We start from the raw sequence: 17,781 nt of genomic DNA, 5'->3' as shown, positions 1-17,781 counted from the left end.
CTGTGACTAATGATCCATCATCATCTGTCAATCATCATTCTGTGACTAATGATCCATCATCATCTGTCAATCATCATACTGTGACTAATAATCCATCATCATCTGTCAATCATTAACAGGAAAATTCATAGAACCTCTTAAAAGTTATCGTTTCACACTGAAGGATTAAGCCAGTTTTCCAAGGTATTCATAATATTTTTATTCTTCATAGGAACTTCAAGCATCTACATCCTAATTCGATCTAGAAAGAGCCTAAATGAAAATTACTTTGTGTAATTCCAGTTACCCTACCAAATTGTGTAGTTTTTTTAATTATTTTATTTTTTTGTAGTTGAACCTCTCTGAACACACCTAGTCAGAATAAAAGCTGACAAATACTAACCATGGGCTACCTGTGTTATTTGTAAACAAAACCTATTACAAGTCTCTATAATCGTTACTTTTCTAAAAGAAGGTACATTTGATAAGAGATAAACTTCAAGAGCTTCCCGTATAACGGGTGTTAAACACATAGGGTTTCAATAATATTAATACAATAAACTAAAAATGTATTGTAAGCAAATAAATCATGAATGGTTAAGAAACTGTTTCGCTGGCAAGCAGACATTTTTCTTGAAAATAATCTCATCTCTGAATACGCTGCCTCCAAACGGATTAAAAACCAACCTTTGAAAACCAAATCTGTTGTATACATTCTGAACTTAAAAATCTTAACTAAAAGAAATTGTTGTTTGAGAGTAAGAAAAAGTCTTTTTAGGTTACTTTAGGTGACTTTTTGAAAACTAGTAAGCTCATCTATCATGAATGAATCCTAAATATCGAAAATAAACTTTTGGAAAACTAAAACTTTCGTATACACAATTTGAAGAATAAAACGAAACTTTTTGTTTGAGAGGCAGGACTGAAACTGTTTTTGGTTATATTAAAGCGTATGGTTAAAGGTATGATTGTGTCGTGTGTGACAATAACCGCACGATTTTCAACAATTTCTTTCATACGTTTAATTGAAGTCATGAGTCACCTACAGGTGTTGTTGGCAAACTTAAGCAAAAAGAAAAGAAAAACCGCTTGTTATTTATTTATTGGCCAAATAATCAAAGCTGTGCTTTCTTTATGAACCAACTTAAGCCGCAGGATAAGTCTTTAAGTTCTTATAAAAGGAGTTTCTGACTTTGTTTTTAATATTGTTTTAAATGTAAAACACAAGGAACTAACTTCTCTAATGAAACTTACTTTGCTTTTCGGTTTAACGATATAAGTTTCGACTTTCTTTAGCGTGCTTTAAGTTTTACAAAGTTTCTACAAAAGTTCTTTCGTGAGCAAGCTCTTTTTTTGAGTGAATTCTATCAGTTGTCGAGCAATATATGACTTCATGTTAGTTCCACGCCGAAGCAAGTCATTATCGCTTCTGAAAGACAAAAGCTGGGGTTCGGCTATTGTTTTCGTTAGCAGACCCTTGGACAATAAATAACATAATAGGCTCAACAAACAATGTATTGGAGTCGGGTTGTTCGAATGAGCTATTCAAGTGAGTCAGAGTTAACGTAGGTCACGTCTGAGACTTCTTGTCAAATCTTTTAGTTCTGGGCGTCTATCACAAGAAAACACAACGTAGTTATTTTGCTGGGTGTAAAGCTGTTAGTTAACTCAGCGAACTGACACGTCAACACGTGTAAAGCTGTTTATAATTATAAATGATAGTTTGAACAAAAAGCTCAGTGAAAATTAAATCAATTTGAGATAAAAAGCCGAAGCAATATCAAAAGAAAAGATAAAAATCTCAAGACAGATAAGCTTTTTGGGACGATTTTTTTTGGGTATTCACAACATTCAAAGTCCCGAGAATGCTGAAAAAGAACTTTTCTCAAGAACACAGTAAAACAAGGAAACGATCTTTGTGTGGTTTTTCATCACTATTGTATTTAAAAAAAGAATACAAAAAACTTAAATTATTCTAGCTTTAGTCTTAAAATACTTTATATTCTCTTAAGAAAATTGTAGTAAAAATACCATCTGAATTAAACTTATAACATTTACTTGAAGTTTACAGAGAAAAAGTTGGTACAAACTTATGTGTATAACTGCACAACCAGGGCATTTTTATTTCGAGATTTTCAACCGTTTTAGGGAGGTTTTCTTTGTCTTCAAACAATACTGAGCCTCGCTTTGGGCTCTAATTAGTAAAAACAAAAAAAGATTTGAAGTGATTTCCGATGTAGCATATTTTTTATTGGTCCAAGGCACCGGTCACTATTAGTTAGCTCTAACAAACACGCGACCAAGTTCGAGTTTCTCTAAACACTAAAATGTACTAAAGAACACAATTTTATAGCTCACGATCTAGCACATAGGTGTGGACGCATCAAAACGCATCGACTAGACAACTACAAGGGTGGGTTTTTGGGAATGGTGTCTTTATAGACTTGAACGCTCGCATAGTCGGGACAATAGGTGCAAGTGAGTAAGTCACAGCCCGGCGAAGACTTTGTTTACAGAGCACGCGCAAACTACGCTCTGTGTCAATATCAGGATCACGGCTTTGTTATGATAAGAAGCGGCACTGTAGTAGCACGCGTGCAACGCTACAGATTACTTACCCTGTACAAAAGAACGCAGCCGAGCGCAGACTAGGTAACTAACAAAGTGCGGGAAAAACGTCGTTCATTTCAGCTGTGGACCATCATTTAGTCAACATGACAAAAGCAGACGAAGTCATCACTTGTGAAACAACCGAACTTTGTAGAGTAGAATGCGAAGAGAAAGAAAAGGAACAAAACGAGAGTTCTAGATATCGCAAATGGGCTCTACTAGACAGGAGCAGAAGGCTTAAAGCCAGCGCACGGGAGAGAAAACGAAGACATGTGCTAAACAACGCTCTAGAGTTGTTGAGAAAGAAAGTACCATGCGTAGATCAAAATCCACAGAAACTTTCTAAGATCGAGGTTTTAAGACTCGCCATCGACTACATAGCTATGCTAAGCTGTTACCTCAATAATTCACCGGCAGCTGGTTGCATTGGACAACCAGATATGGCGACAATAACAGGCTCACAAGCTGCTTCTATGTTTTTTGGCGATCAAGCGACGAGCTTTACTAGCGCAACGAGTGGATTTTTTACGACCATACCCAAGACGGAACCCGGCACCAGTTCTGCTTTGGATGAGTGTACTAAAAAAGTAAGTTGACTTAAAACTGTAATAACTTGAGCAATACTAATTAAAGTTAATGATACGAAAACAAGTCTTTTTTCTTTATTGTTTATCTGATGGTAAAACAGAATTACTGTTAACAGCTGCTCATAGCTGAGCATTTTTATCTTATAGTTAAAGCACAAGTCACTAAAACCAAAACAGTTGCTGTTACAGATGTTCAGGCTTAACCAAAGTGTCAAAGCTCGCACGTGGGACACTTTGATCCTTAAAAAAAGTCTAACATGTATTTTTGTTTTCTGTTTCTTTTTACAGGTAGCTGAACACTATGGCATTCAAAGATCAGAGCTCGACGTTTATCTGAGGGGATACCAAGAACAATGCTGAAAATAAGACTCAAAACATCCTATACTTGGAAAACAAGAATTAACTGAACTTCGAAGAACTAATATTCGTATCAGTAGATGACCGATTTGTACTTTACTGTAAATATTTCGATTCTAAAGAAAGCGTAATTACTTTCGATGCAAGATCAAGGCTTATCAATATCCTGCTATAAGGTATATATGCAGAAAAACGTGCATATAGAATGAATAATTTAAAAGAAAAATGTATTTATAATAATTAACTTGTAAGAACGATTAGATTTTGTTTATAAACGTTTTTTACTTCGTATATAACTTCCATTCATCCCACATTGGGAGACAAACGCCTCGCGAAATAATAAGCTTAGGTTGAGAAATGTCTGTAAAGACGCCCAAAGATTAACTCGTTGTACAGTTAAATATTACAATATATATGAAACGAATAAAACTATTGTGGATAATAACTTCAAAGCAGTGCTGTTTCTTTTTCTGTTAAGCTTCACTTTCGGTTTGTTTTGCGAAAGTTTGTCGTTATAACAATAGAGCTATACTCTTTTTTCAAATAATTTATTCCTTTTTGGTTGTTTACACTGATATATAAGTTCTGCTACTCTAAGCTATATAATACAAGGTTTAAAACTTGTGGTTTTTAGATAAAGTACTCTATGCTAATGATTCATCGATTTTTCACCAAGAAGTAAAAAAGTTGTCGAGTTAGGCGTCCAAAGGTTGTCAACGGTCAATCTTAAGTTACTATCAATCAATATTTAGTGTTTCCATAATACGCAACAAGAAATAAAGTAGTGAAGAAGAAAAAAAAAAAAAGAAAAGAAATCTTTAGAAAACACTAAAACGTACGTTTTCATCCGCCTCGAATTTTAAAACAAGCTAAGAATCAAATTCAGTAATGCTAGATAAAATTAGGGCTTGTCTGCTGTTGGACGAATTATAGCGTCTGTTCTTGCCAAATAGTACTAGTGTCAATTACACCATGTGCAAGTCTAAACTTAGATTAATTTATACACCAGAAAGATCAAAAAAGATTCGCAATCAACTCGAAAACTGGGTAATCTCTTGAGATTTAAGGTGGTGGGCACCCCAAGGCGATATTTGTGAGCAAGAAAGCAATTTTTGAAAGCTCAAATAAACTTTTGATCTTAAAGTTTGACAACAAAGGAAAAAAACCTGCTTGTGAGTCAGTGGCAAATGATTCGTGCGATCACGGCCGATTTTCGATTTTCAGTTATACCTCGCGTGCTTTATTTAAAAAGCATGGCCTAAAATGCTGCAGATTAAGGTAAAATAATTTTAATTTGTTTTGATAGCCATTAGTCTTGTGAAGAGGGAAGTTTGGCTTTGTTTTTGGTAGAATGTCAACGGTTTTCTCGAGCACGTGGTCGAGTTTTGGCGGTCTTTCACAACACAATACATCGAGTTGTCATTCAGCTTTAATAATAATTACCCCCATTACCTTGTTGCTAAGCAACCGAGTCCAAAAATGCCGGTTTTAGTCCTGCGTATACACAAATGTACTAGTGATAACAAAGCAATAGTTGTAAAAGCAGTTCTAAGGACAGTATGGATCTATACACCCGCTAAATAAGAACGGAAAAAAAAAAGAAAGAAGAGTCAAAAAGAAAGCAACATTTTATAATATATGTATGTTCCCATATAGTAGGCAATTAACAGCTAATGATATGTAGACCTGTACAGACTTGCCCTAATGAGATTCTATTGGTGAAAGGCTTGATACACGTGTCTAATGAATCTAGGCCCGAGTTGAACAAAAAGCTTCGACACTTCCAAACGAATAGGCACAAATTAGTTCTAAGATTCAGTTCTAACTAAAGAAATTAGTGAGAGTTCACAAGAAAGATACCTTGGGGTAAACTACGCAAAAAGATAGAAAAGTTAAATTGAAACTTAAAACACAAGTCGCTTTAAATGAAAATGTGGGAAGGTTTATGAGAATACAGTTGAAGTGCATTGAATAGTTGTTTAATGAATAGAAAATGCAATAAACAGTTAATAAATCTCCCAGGTTTTTTTTTGAAAAGGTTTCATAACAATAAACAGAAAAAGAAAGGATTAAAAATCTTCAGTCCTCGAATGGAATTTTCATTTTAACAAATCAAAATAGGTAGAAAAAATACATTGCAACTTTACAGAAAACAAAACAAAAGAGAAAAACTACAAAAACTACAAAACATCGTTTTTAAAAAAAAAAATTTGGAAGGAAGTTTTTTCTCGAAAGCTTGCACATGATAAAGCTTGGGCACTTGGTCATCAGTACTGAGTTTTTAGCAAGTGGTTCATATTTTGATAAAAGCCAAGCTTTTGAAAAACAAACAAAGTAAATAATAATAGGTGAAGGTTTTAGAATAACCTGATGCATTTGAGTCTACAATATTAACTATTCAAATACTTGGTAAAAATTTAATGGTTATTGAATTTAAGAGCGGAGGAAAAGAAGCCAATTACGACAGTAAGTGCTCCATAAACATTTAAGATCAGTTTGAATAAGTTAAAAACACCGAAGTTTTTATTTTAATAGTATAGTCAAAAAATCATCTGGGATAGAAATTCAAACGCGCGCGAAAAAAATAAACATTTAAGAGTAGAGAAATCATATACATCTAATTGAGCTGATCTGCGCAGTATAGTAGAGAAATCAGTTTTATTAGTTGGTAAAAGTGCCCAAAAACCAATTTTGAAAAGTGGGTTAAGCTTCCTGGAAAAGCAGTAACATCAGGGTATGCCTATCGCTGCTGTCACCCTTTCTTTTTACGTGTCCTTTTCTTGCTTTTTCTTTCGAGTAAAGTTATTTAAGAAGTTACTATCCTGTTGTGCAGTACAATTTTGCGTGATGAAGATTTCGCAACCCAATATCTCGCCATGTTGAGTGGTTTCCGTCTTGGTTAATTAACCATACTAATAGACGGGCTGCACGCAGGCTACAGTCAATGGAAATCCCTATGACTAGGTTAATCTTACCCAATCAAAACACGCGATTGTGACACTGGAAATTAAGCCACACGAATGACTCACTCAGTCTTGCGACATCAGAGTCACATCCTGTCAGGCTTTCACGCATTTCTAGCGGTCCCTTGCTCCCTCGACCTGCGGTTAATTAGCAGCATTAATTGCTTCTAGGCGTTTGTTTCTCACTCAAAAAAGCTAGTTGCTATTTTTAATGTTGCCACTCCAAATTGAACTGCATTGGAAATAATTTGCGTGGAGTCTTTATAATTATATATTTTGACCAGTTCTGCCAAGTGCATTTCTTTATAGCTTCAATACCCAGCAAAAAAGGCGCGAAAATAAGAGTCATTAAGCAACGACTGTCAACTATGATGAATGAAAACCGTACCACCGAACATCAATGAAATTCCTTACTAATTATAATATTGAGGTATCTTCAAGTTTAGGCGGGAAACCATTATGAATTGAATACACCACCCGTTTATGAGCATAAGTGATCAACGCGAGTCAGGGCTTCTGAGCAGGTAGCGTTGTCAACCCACGAGGAATTAAGATTCGGCGGGAAAGCCAATACAATGTTGAAATCGAGAAAAAAAAGCTTTGAACTTATTTTTTTAAAAGGTTAGTTCTGAATTAAAAGCAGTTTATTTTGAAAGAGAATTTTAGGTTCTTATCCGTGTAGATTGATACTGGGGACCCTAGAGTTAACATCGTCAGGAGAGTGTATTTTGGTAGTTTGAACAAAAAGACGTCGATCCCATAAAGGGCAGGTATTTTTAACAGGACAAGAAAGGGTGGATTAGTGAATGGCTTACACCCGTGGGAAGTAGAATTAGGTTTTGTTTTAGATACAATATGCTTCAAGCACCGTGAAAATTCGTCTTCTGAGTAAAACAAAACCATGGCCAACCCGAAAAAAAGTTTCGTTACTTTGTCTTCAAATGGATTTCTATATTTTCTAATTCAAAAATTTGAAGTTAAGACTTAAAAGGAAGCGAAAAAATGAAGAGGATAAATATGAAGTTGTTTTTAAAAGTTGAAAATGATGCTCGTGCTCGCGACAAAGCTGCACTACAATGAAGTGGCTTTTTAAGCATTCTTTCCAGGGCGCGCGCGTCAGCAAAAAATAACAGGGAAAGCAAGCTAAAATTACTATAGATATTATACAAAATAATACAACCTACGAATGAAGTTAAACTTAGCGCAGAAAAAAGAAAGAAAAAATACACCCACAACATTGATTAAGTTGAAACAAGGATGAAATCGAACAGACAGCAGAAAAAAAGAAGAAAATTAACCCATGCAACGTCAATGATATACAGAAACACGATGCTTTAAGATAAGTCATTCCATTAGACACTACTAGAAGGGCTTCCGGGATCACGCGCCTACGAAGACTCTGATCTTAAGTTTTCAGTTGAAGTTCATGTTAAAAAAATGAAGCCACCTGTTGCGAAAAGCCCACCCTGGAACAGCTGTTTGACTGATTGAAGCTCAATATTGGATTTAAAAAACTGACAAACAACTATTTAACTATTTACAAACAACTTTACTTTTTAGCGACATCTTATTGAATAAATTTTATAGGCTCCTTACTTCATCTCGAAAAGATTTTATAGATACGGATAGAAAAGCCTTGCAGCACTGATATTGGCATTTATCATTCTTCTCCCTACTTATTTTGCCTCTAACTTTAATTACCTAGTCCTGACATGACTTTGAGTTCAAATAAAATCAGTTTACATCAATGTCTTTCCGTTTAAAGCGATAACATATCGATTAAACACTTTGTCTTTGATTTAAGTCCAGACGCTCAGCTGCCCCTGTCATTCGTGTTTACACTGGTGCACGATTGACGTCATTATGACGTAGGAGGACAGAGTCACATGCTGCTTGCCTCAAGCATGGATCGATCTTACTATTTCTCTTTTGTTCGTTAAAATAAAAACGCGAACAAACGATTGTGTATCCAATTCAATTTAATATTTTATTCCTTACGACTTTTACTCATAGAGATTAAAAACCATATTTTTGTTTTGAAACGTTTGAAAATTGAGTTTGAATAACTTTCCTTAAGTTTTGACATACAAATGGTAGATAATTGATGCAATGTGTACACTATGTACTGGAGTCGGTTGAAGAACATAACTAAAAACCTATGTACCAATTTATATTATATAATATATGAACATATGATAAGGTAGACGGCTTGATAAGTAGGTCAGCTGCTGAGCAGTCGTTCACTCGACTATCAGGCAGTGACTTGTGCCTTTCGATACGAGTTGCTATTTTTCTCAAGCTGAAAGACTACGAGCAATCAATCAGCCACCATGATTCATTTTCAAATAGCTGCAAAATCGCTAAATCGTCTTACTTTATTATGTATAACTCAGCCAAATAACTTCGTACATGAAAGCGTTTTATTCCAGTTTCGGCAGCTCAAAATAATTTCAAATTTGTCATAGTCAACCTCCTTAAACATTTCCCAAACACTGTTTACTCCGTGAAGCTTGGAGTTCATAAAACTCGCGCCAAAAACATTCTTAAAGAGGCGGGGCTGGTTTCAAATAAAAACACTTCAGCGGCGACCGGTTGGTGGATTTGCGTACGGGTGTCATCTTGTCATGGCTACGAGTAATTCACTATCGAAGTCATTTAGTGAAATAAAGAAATATAGTTTGGCGGTAAACTGGTATTTTTACAACACACTAAACCACAAGAAATAGAGAATAAGAGAAAAATACACTACCCAGCTTTAATTTACGAATGACATTGAAAACAAAAGAGCTTTAAACACTCCATATATCATGTGATGCTAATAAATGTCATCGATTTTTGGCGGTAAACTGGTAGTTTTACAACACACTAAACCACAAGAAAGAGAACAGAGTAGAATACATTGCTGTTTTGTTTTACGAATGACAATGAAATGAGAAGATCTTAGTAAACATTTTATGATACTCACAGAACTAAGTCATTGATTTTCGGCGGCAAACTGGTACTTTTACCACAAGAAATGAAGAACATTAAAAAGGAAAAATTAAAAAAAAAACACAAAAAAAAACGACTTAATTATTGATGACGATACAAAAGAATTACATTTTAGTAAAAAAAAATTTTTTTCAAGCGTGTAGAAATTTCAGTGTCGAATTCAGTGTCAGCGTTTCTTTAAGCCAAAATGTCACTTCTCTGATCTTCAAAGTCAGTACTAAAGTCAAAGATAATTTGTTTTTCGAAGTTATAGGAATACAAAGCCATTCTGGTTTTTTTCCAAGATATTAATGATGCTAGTCAAAAGCGAAATTTGGCGGTAAATCGTTAAACTTTTCTCGGCTCAGAAAAAACTGCCGAATGCTAAACCACTCGATTCAGTCTCAGAAAATTAACTCATGTTATGGATGTTCATAAGTTTAAAACAGAATCAGTAGGCTTTTTAAAGTAATGCAGTCCGTCCCAAACCACTGTTTTTTTCCATTAAGAATATTTTGTATTAAAAAAGAGCAGCTGAGATATCGTTAATTATAAACCAGATAACATCGAAATCTCATGAGAGTTATTCCTTACCAAACAAATCGATCAACAGCTGTGTAATAAAGATCAATGAAGAATAGAATTATTCAACTGGCCACCAGTTTGTATCTCTGTTCATCACGTACACCCGACAAAGGGGTCTTATTATATCTTTGCATGTGGGAGTGTCAGGACGGTACTGAGTTGATTGATACACTCGCTAAATAATGGTGACCAACTGTGAGTCGAACTCTCGAAGCGGAATAAGAATATTTAACTAACTTGCATCGTCGAAGCGCAATGTGGCCAGACAGGTGAAAACGTACTGCGCATGCTCCGTAATCCAGCGGGAAAAAATCCGAACCCAAATCGCATTCCCGAAGGCTGCGTTTTTATTGGCCTTTTCGAGGCTGCGCGGAAAACTGGTAACGTCCCGTCGCACACCGCTTTACCGACGCTTTTTGAAGTAACAGAGTTTTAGATTGACTTCTTTTCTCCCCGCAAACGGCAAACGTGACCACGCTTTTTTATCGTTTTCCTGTATTTAACTTCATCTTTTGCAAACTTTCTTAACACAAAAATATTTTTTTTGCAATTCCTTTTCAGTAATTTAAAATAATTTTTTACTGGTCAACTGACGTTTCACGTTTGCCGTGAACGTAAATCTAAAACTCTCTATTAACGAGGTTCTACTGTATTGATATCAAAAACACAGACGATTTATAAATGCGTCGTAAAGGGTAGGCCATTATTGTTAATATTGCAATATTGCATTATTGTTAATCTTTCCATGATTACATTACTCTTGACACAATTTCAGCACAGACATTTTCTAAAGGCCGGTTTAGACGGTACGATTTTCGCCTACAACTATCGTAGCGTAAAGAGTCGTAGCGTGTAAATCAAGCCTACAATTCGCCTACGACAGATGCAAGCGCGTTGTATACGATAGTTGTAGGCGAAAATCGTACCGTTTAAACCGGCCTTAAACAGGAAGTTCCGGTATAAAAGGCGCGTGGCCAGGCCAAACTCGAGTCAGTTATCTGTCAATCACCGTGGAGTGCAGATCTCCGCTTATAATTTTGCTTAGAAACGTGAGACGGCTAGGTCGGCAAAAAAACAAAATAAAAAAACAAACAAAAGCAAGCAACCAAACCGCATTTCACAGAAAAGAAAGCCTTTATTAGGACTCCACATGCACAGAACGGTAAGTGTGACGTCGATAAAAAAGTTTTCAGCATTTAGTTTTTACTGTATATCCGTCAAAATGAAAATATTTTGTGTGTTATCTGAATTTTTTTTTTTGTTTCTTAGAAGAAAAACCAAATCAAATAAAGAAAACAAAGAAAATGAAGATGAAATAAATAAACAAACAACAGAAAGAGGTGAGCTGTAAATTGTAACAGGTAAAGCCGCTAAATTTAGTCAGTAATAATGCGATGCGCCGGCGCAAAAGAAACAAAGCAAGCCCGCGAAACTGACAACTCTCGTTTGGTGAAGGCACAGTATATTTCTGGATTTGCAAAGTTATTCTGCCGTCATTCCAAGCAAAATACATATTTCAAAGTTTTTCTTTATTTTCTTTATCGTTTTAGGTCAATAAGGGAATTCAGAGAAGCTCCAAAATAAAAATAATGGGTAAGTCAAATCGTCTTGTTCGTTGTTGTTCTTGTTGTCCTTGAATCAAGATGGCGGTTCTGTCAAGGTTATCGCTGTTTGTTTACACAGGGAATGATACTCAAGCAGGCTTTTATAAATAATTACATTGTTATAATTTGTTTTGCAAGAAAAGATATGAATGACCGGCAATTATCAGAAAAATACCAAACGAAGCTACTGATCTCACATTTTCTACTGATCGTACTGAGGTTTTTTAGCCATAAAGTAGTACACAAATTACGCGTATACGATGATACAAGGCTTCTAACCGTGACTATGCAGTTTTGTCAAAAACCATTTTTTTCTTATCAAAGTTATCAATAGCAAAACCACATTAAAAAATGGTGAGAAAACCTAATATCATTTTGTTGTTTCAGGTGACAAAAGAATACATACCTCGTTGACAAGGTACAATTATTGCGAAAATAGACATTTGAAATATATATTTATATATATTATTTAGCAAAAATAGGGTCAACAATTAGCGTATATATATTTATATTCACCTCAGTCTGTAATTTATACAAAGTGGAAAAATATTATGACATTGCTTTTCAGGGCCGTAACCAGAATTTTTACAAGGAGGGTGCACATCGAATAAACATAATCGAGAAAAAAAAAGGTAACCAAAAGAAAGCAGAACCAAAAAAAAAGGGGAAAGGTAACTAAAAGAAAGCAGAACCAAAAAAAGGTGATAGATGGGGGGGGGGGGGGGGGGGGGGAGGGGGTGAACGTGCACCCAGTGCTCCCCCCGGTTACGGCCCTGCTTTCATAGCACCAACAAAATAAGTATCATCTTATCATTTGTTTTCCAACTGATGTTTTGTTTTGTTCTTCCTTCTCTCTAGAGATACTGGAAAATGCCCCTACTGCCTTCAGATGCCTTGTGTGGTTTTAGGACAAGCAAGGCCTAGAGGACGACCTTTGTCAACTAACCATGCAAGGCGTCTGAAAGAGTACAGACTCTTTTATAGAAAATTGAAAAAGGAGGGCTTATGGTCCAACCAGACATACCTTGAGAGAAAACAGGAACTGGGGTGTCACATTGGTGATGTAAGAGAAGTAATGCCCCTATGTGTTGTTGAAGATGTGAGGAAAAGATGGCCAAATCCTCCTCATATTCCATATATGGGTCATAGACGTGCATAATTTTTCATAACAATCACGGCTATCGTGAACAATCTGCACCGTACAATAAAGTGTTGGTAAGGTGCTGGCTGACCACTTACCGACCACTTACCAACCACTTATAAACCATTTACCGACTACTTACCGACCATTTACCAACCACTTATTGACCACTTTACCATATGATGCGGATTGTTCACAATACCCAACATGCACTATCTATTATAATTGGAAATAATAATATGGGTAAAATGCTAGAAAATGATATCAGGAATCCTTTCACTTGTTAAATGATAATAAATTAGTATTTTTTCTTTTATATTCAATTACTGTATACTGTTGTAAACCCATATATTGGACGTCTTGTCTTGTCTTTCTTGCTTGCTGATTGGCTATTTTCATCATCAATAATAGGACAGAGAAGTAAAAGATCTGATGTCAATTTGTTAACTCAGCTTCAGAATTTGGATTATTACTTCTTTGAAGTGTTTGTAGGGGCTTACTTCTTTTCATCACCATCTTGTGACTCCACAGCTCCTGCATAGTGTGTATTGGTTGTGAATGTTCATAGCCTTTATTTTATATAGCTTTCATAGAACTTCATAAGATGCTGATTGTTTTGAAAATTACAAATACAGTTATTGAACAATAGCAAAAACACAAAGTTTATTGACATTTTTTATTTGTAAAAGGAGAAAATGTACAAAATATGCAAACAAGAAACACTCTGAATTGTAAAAATCTGTAAAAGAAATACACAAGAATCAAACACCCATATGAGCAACATTTCATATGCATTAGTACTTACCTGTACCCTATAGTTTATAAAAAAAAACTATTTGAATGTCTATTTAGTGCATTGTACCATTCACTTTTTTTAAATTGGGCGGCTCTGAAAAGAGCCATTTTATATGCATAGATCACACCAAAGAAAACATGTATGTGGTGACAACACAAACAAACATGCGAACAACACCAACAAAACACAGACAAGTGCAAATACACTACAAACAAGCAGAAAAGAATGTGTGCCAAATAGAGTTTCTAAAATTAAAAGTTTTGGGTTTTCTCACTCTTGTAGGGGCCTTTCTATCTGGGTTTCTGGCATACTGGTAGTTCTGGACTGAGAAAACATCTCTGTTGACATTTTCATTCTGAGAAAGTTATAAAAAAATGTTAATTACATGAAAAATGTATTTTTATATCAAAAAGTTTAATATAGTCAATGTATAGTTCTATATAAAACATACCCAGTCGAGAACTGCAAGTTGGATTCTTGTTGTGTAGCTATCATCCCCGAAGTTGATTCGTTTGGGAGCATAAATCAAAAGAGTGGAATGGAAGGACTCTATCCAATAAGTATCACGGCACTGCAAGAAATAATTGAAACAGTAATTAGTTAGAAATAATCAGCTTAATCAAAATAGCTGCAGCCTGTAGAAAAAAAATATTCAAAGTACATTTATGTTTCTAAACTTTTAGCTCACAAAACCAGAGGACGTGAATACTTCAAAATTATTAATAAACTTACTCTCATATAGTCTTCAGGATTTCTGTAGATCAGGCTGTCAGTGATGGCCTTTCTGTATGCCTCAATTGCCTTTGGATTTTCCAAAGACTTTTTGCTGAATACATAGTCAGCCATCCAACACCTGCTCTCCTTTGGGCATTTGGAATGTTTACCCTGGAAACAAAATAAATCACAACAATAATATATGGGTCATAAATATAATTATGTTGAAAGTTACACTGTCATTGTTTGTTGAGGAGTTTACACACCTGATAATGTTCAGTTACATTCAATAGTGCTGCTCTGAACTCTTCAGCTGTCTTGTTTATAGTAGAAAAGTCTTTCATTGTGTAATAGCAATGTGTTTTTGTTGCTTTAGCTAACATTGAAAATGAAAAATCTAATATCTTAAACTGCTTTGATAAGGTAAAGCATCTAGAATTACTGTAATTTGATAAATAAATGTACACATTTAAATGCAGATCCTACCTTTATCAGATAGCTCAGAAAACCAAGTGGTTCCTTCGCTCTTTTTTGTTCCTGTGGTAATATTTTTCATCAGCTTTTTCATGTTTTTTCCACCTACAGATCAAAAATTGAATCATTTGAATATTTCCTTAAAAACTATTGAATTTGAATAAATATATAATTTTTATTTTTGTTCCAAATTTATCCTCATTTATGATTGGCTGAGGGGTGAGGGCAGAGACAGGATAAAATTACAGAGTTTGTTTGTAAAAAAGTTGGAATTTGAAGGGTGGGGGTCTTAAAAAAATCCTCTGTGGGGTTATAAGGACAATTTATTTCTGCAATTACACATTTTTTTATATTTTATTACATTACCATGCCATGTGTCATACGAATTTAATATTCGTTTTTCTTTTACTGCCCAGTTTTGTATGGCTGCAACATTGTCATGGCAAATTTCAGCAATCTCATGTCCTGTGGTAAAAGAACACTAGCTAATAGGGGCAAGTTCACACCAGCTACACAAGCACATAAGAGCATATGCAAATGAAACTCAGAGTGTTTTCCAAGTGACTGAAAGTTTTTGTTATTCCTACTCTTTGAGGTTCTTATGCTTATATACCTAGTGTGAACCAGCCCTAAAGGTACAAAATCATGTACAATGTACTTTTGAAATTGAGACAGAATAGGAATTTTCAATTTTCATACCAATTTCTTCAAATCTGTCAAATAACACCTTTGTCATGGGTATTTCTCTCGAAGCTGCAGAGGCCAAGGTAGCTTTTGACCAGTTCACCGTCATAAGTATTTTCTTGTTGCTAATAATTGAATAAAAGAATGAATTGTTGTCTTAGAGCTAGATCAATCAATTCACCCCAGAACATAATAGTAAAAATAGAGTTTCTTTTTATACACAATAATTAGTCAGGACTAGTTACTAGTACTTACTAGTATGACATAGCTGTTACTGTTGTATGTTGGGCATTACGAGAAGAATCATGTCTGGCATCAGTTATAACAATCTGTATTCAAAACAACATATCATATAAATTTCTTTTTTTTTCTATATCTTACTGAAATACAATTGAGTTAGAGTAGATGAATGAATAAATTAGCAAAATTCTACCTAAAAGCATCCTAGTTGAAAAACTAGTTGATGAACTGTAAAATGAACTATTGGCAGATATAAGCACTTACATCACCATCATTATCTATATAGTCTTGCTCCTTCTGGGTCTCTTCCATAACTGATCGAGTGCTGTCCTCATACACTGATTGGATTGCAGCAACGTAGCCCATTTTATTGAAAACTAAAAACATTACGGATGAATTATAAGTTCATAAACAGGGTTGGGAAATGAATCAAATTCTCTTGTGAACTGCATGCATGTTGATTCAGAATGTGTATAATCAAATAATCAAAACAATCAAACAAAAAAAAAAAGAAAAAAACAATACAAAACAAAATCAAACAGAAATGAAATTGAATTATCTTGTTGTAGCTAAAGTGTAGTGTCAGTGAAATCTTCATAGGGGTCAAAATAAGTAGGCTGCAAGATAAAGTACATAAAGGTTATAAATATGATATCAATTACAGTGCAATAGAAGTATATGCTATCACTATTACACATGCACAAATCAAAACACTAGTAATAAAATGAAATTGCACATGAAATCATCTAATATCGCAATATCCGATGGCAATATCTAAACCTACCTGTATCGAGATATGTGTGCTCAACTGAACCAAGAAATGCTGCTTCGGTGAAGCTTCTGTATTGGGTTTCTGTCAACCCAGAGCTCATGAATCCATGGATTACTCTAAGACAGTCCCGGGAACAGTAAACAAACATTTGTAAGAAACTTGTTACTGACTATTGCAAGAAAGATAATGATTTATAAGCTAAAAAAAATGACAAGAATGAAGTGCTCACCTGAGGTTAGCGACGTATTTTGATTTCAGTACTGCCGAACTAAACCAGACAGTTTCATGGTTGTTTTCGCATCTGAAACTTATACGTCCACAGTGCCCTCTTCTTTCCATCTGGAAGCTGCCAAGAAGCAAAAACCCACCGCAAACAGAACAGCATCCTTTGGACTCCGTCAAGCCCTTCACCAGGCTACGAATCGTAGCTGTACAAGCGATAAAGTACTTTCCGTCGTCGTCCTCCAGAGCTGTGTGGATTTCTGCCCTTGACGGCTGACCAGAGGAAGAAGAAGGCGGAGCTAAAACGTGAAGTTTAGCTTTCGCTTCAAGTTTTTCCGGAACGGCATATGAACTCTGAGACTGACTTTTATGATGAGAGTCGTAAAAGTCTATTACTTTCAAAAGCCACGAATAATTATTGAAATCTTTCAATAGCTTTTTAGACTCCGCTATTCTCTCGCGAAGTAATGAGAGTTTCTCCTCACTATCTTCAAATTGAAGGGTAAATCGACTTCTCTTTCGGCATTCTTTTGCTGCCATTTTTAACAAAAATAGCAAAGAAAACACGAAAATGTGGAAAGTGTCAAAGCTGCTAGTATTTTCCCGCGCAAAAACGTACAAAAACATTGAGCAAAAGCGGAAACAATAGGTTGCTTTTGGGGGGTTTCATATCGCATACACCGTACGCTTTTGTTTACATTCTTCGGTATTTGTATTTTTCCACTTTTTCGTTTATAACTTAAATACACTAAGCTGATGTCAATTCCTCGTTGATTTCTAAATGTTTTTATTATAAAATTATAACATTTATCGTCATATTTCAACAATGATAAGGTTTTTCAAGTTCTCAACTTCTCCCCGTCCACTTCCACCATTTTGAATTCACCCATTTTAAAAATTTAAATCTCGGATCTGACGCGTAAGGGGGCGGAGCCCCCCTTTTTATAGTGGAACTTCCTGTTTAAGAGGAAAGGATTTCAAAATGTCGATTAATTTGTTTTCATAGGAAACTCGCCTATGTCGACAACTGAAGGGTTCCATCAACATTTTCAAAGCATGCGCGGTATGCTTTTCACACGTGTG

The 17,781-nt window shown here is 35.2% G+C and overlaps 3 protein-coding genes across 6 annotated transcripts; 2 read left to right on the top strand and 1 right to left on the bottom strand.

Moving 5' to 3' along the window:
- Nucleotides 1-2,253: 2,253 nt before the first annotated feature.
- Nucleotides 2,254-3,985, top strand: LOC116299390 (uncharacterized). The gene is made up of 2 exons (XM_031708044.2): nt 2,254-3,176; nt 3,465-3,985. The coding sequence occupies exons 1-2, from the start codon at nt 2,694-2,696 to the stop codon at nt 3,534-3,536; spliced, it is 555 nt and encodes a 184-aa protein (XP_031563904.1). The 5' UTR covers nt 2,254-2,693; the 3' UTR covers nt 3,537-3,985.
- Nucleotides 3,986-10,984: 6,999 nt separating this feature from the next.
- Nucleotides 10,985-13,643, top strand: LOC148911657 (uncharacterized). 4 transcript variants are annotated; one of them, XR_016119523.1, is made up of 6 exons: nt 10,985-11,213; nt 11,321-11,391; nt 11,602-11,644; nt 12,043-12,073; nt 12,224-12,287; nt 12,514-12,647. XR_016119523.1 is itself a non-coding variant. In XM_089028684.1 (5 exons), the coding sequence occupies exons 3-5, from the start codon at nt 11,641-11,643 to the stop codon at nt 12,812-12,814; spliced, it is 336 nt and encodes a 111-aa protein (XP_088884810.1). In that variant the 5' UTR covers nt 11,007-11,213; nt 11,321-11,391; nt 11,602-11,640; the 3' UTR covers nt 12,815-13,643. The 4 variants fall into 4 exon arrangements, 2 of the variants coding, with proteins under 2 accessions (XP_088884810.1, XP_088884809.1); XM_089028684.1 differs by lacking the exon at nt 12,224-12,287 and having other exon boundaries at nt 11,007-11,213; nt 12,514-13,643; XR_016119524.1 differs by lacking the exons at nt 12,043-12,073; nt 12,224-12,287 and having other exon boundaries at nt 10,988-11,213; nt 12,514-12,652.
- On the bottom strand, nt 13,454-17,657 carry LOC148911656 (uncharacterized). The gene is made up of 11 exons (XM_089028682.1): nt 16,706-17,657; nt 16,489-16,592; nt 15,969-16,081; nt 15,720-15,793; nt 15,480-15,589; nt 15,147-15,245; nt 14,793-14,885; nt 14,573-14,682; nt 14,325-14,477; nt 14,044-14,163; nt 13,454-13,947 (listed from the first exon to the last, which is right to left on the bottom strand). The coding sequence occupies exons 1-11, from the start codon at nt 17,323-17,325 to the stop codon at nt 13,798-13,800; spliced, it is 1,746 nt and encodes a 581-aa protein (XP_088884808.1). The 5' UTR covers nt 17,326-17,657; the 3' UTR covers nt 13,454-13,797.
- Between the last annotated feature and the right edge of the window lie 124 nt (nt 17,658-17,781).

Source organism: Actinia tenebrosa, unplaced genomic scaffold, assembly GCF_029948245.1.
Source record: "Actinia tenebrosa isolate PJP-AT-01 unplaced genomic scaffold, QUT_ActTen_1.0 PGA_scaffold13__45_contigs__length_12533684, whole genome shotgun sequence".
NCBI classification, from domain to species: Eukaryota; Metazoa; Cnidaria; class Anthozoa; order Actiniaria; family Actiniidae; genus Actinia; species Actinia tenebrosa.
Note: the sequence above shows the minus strand (reverse complement) of the source record. Positions and strands in the feature narration are given on the sequence as shown.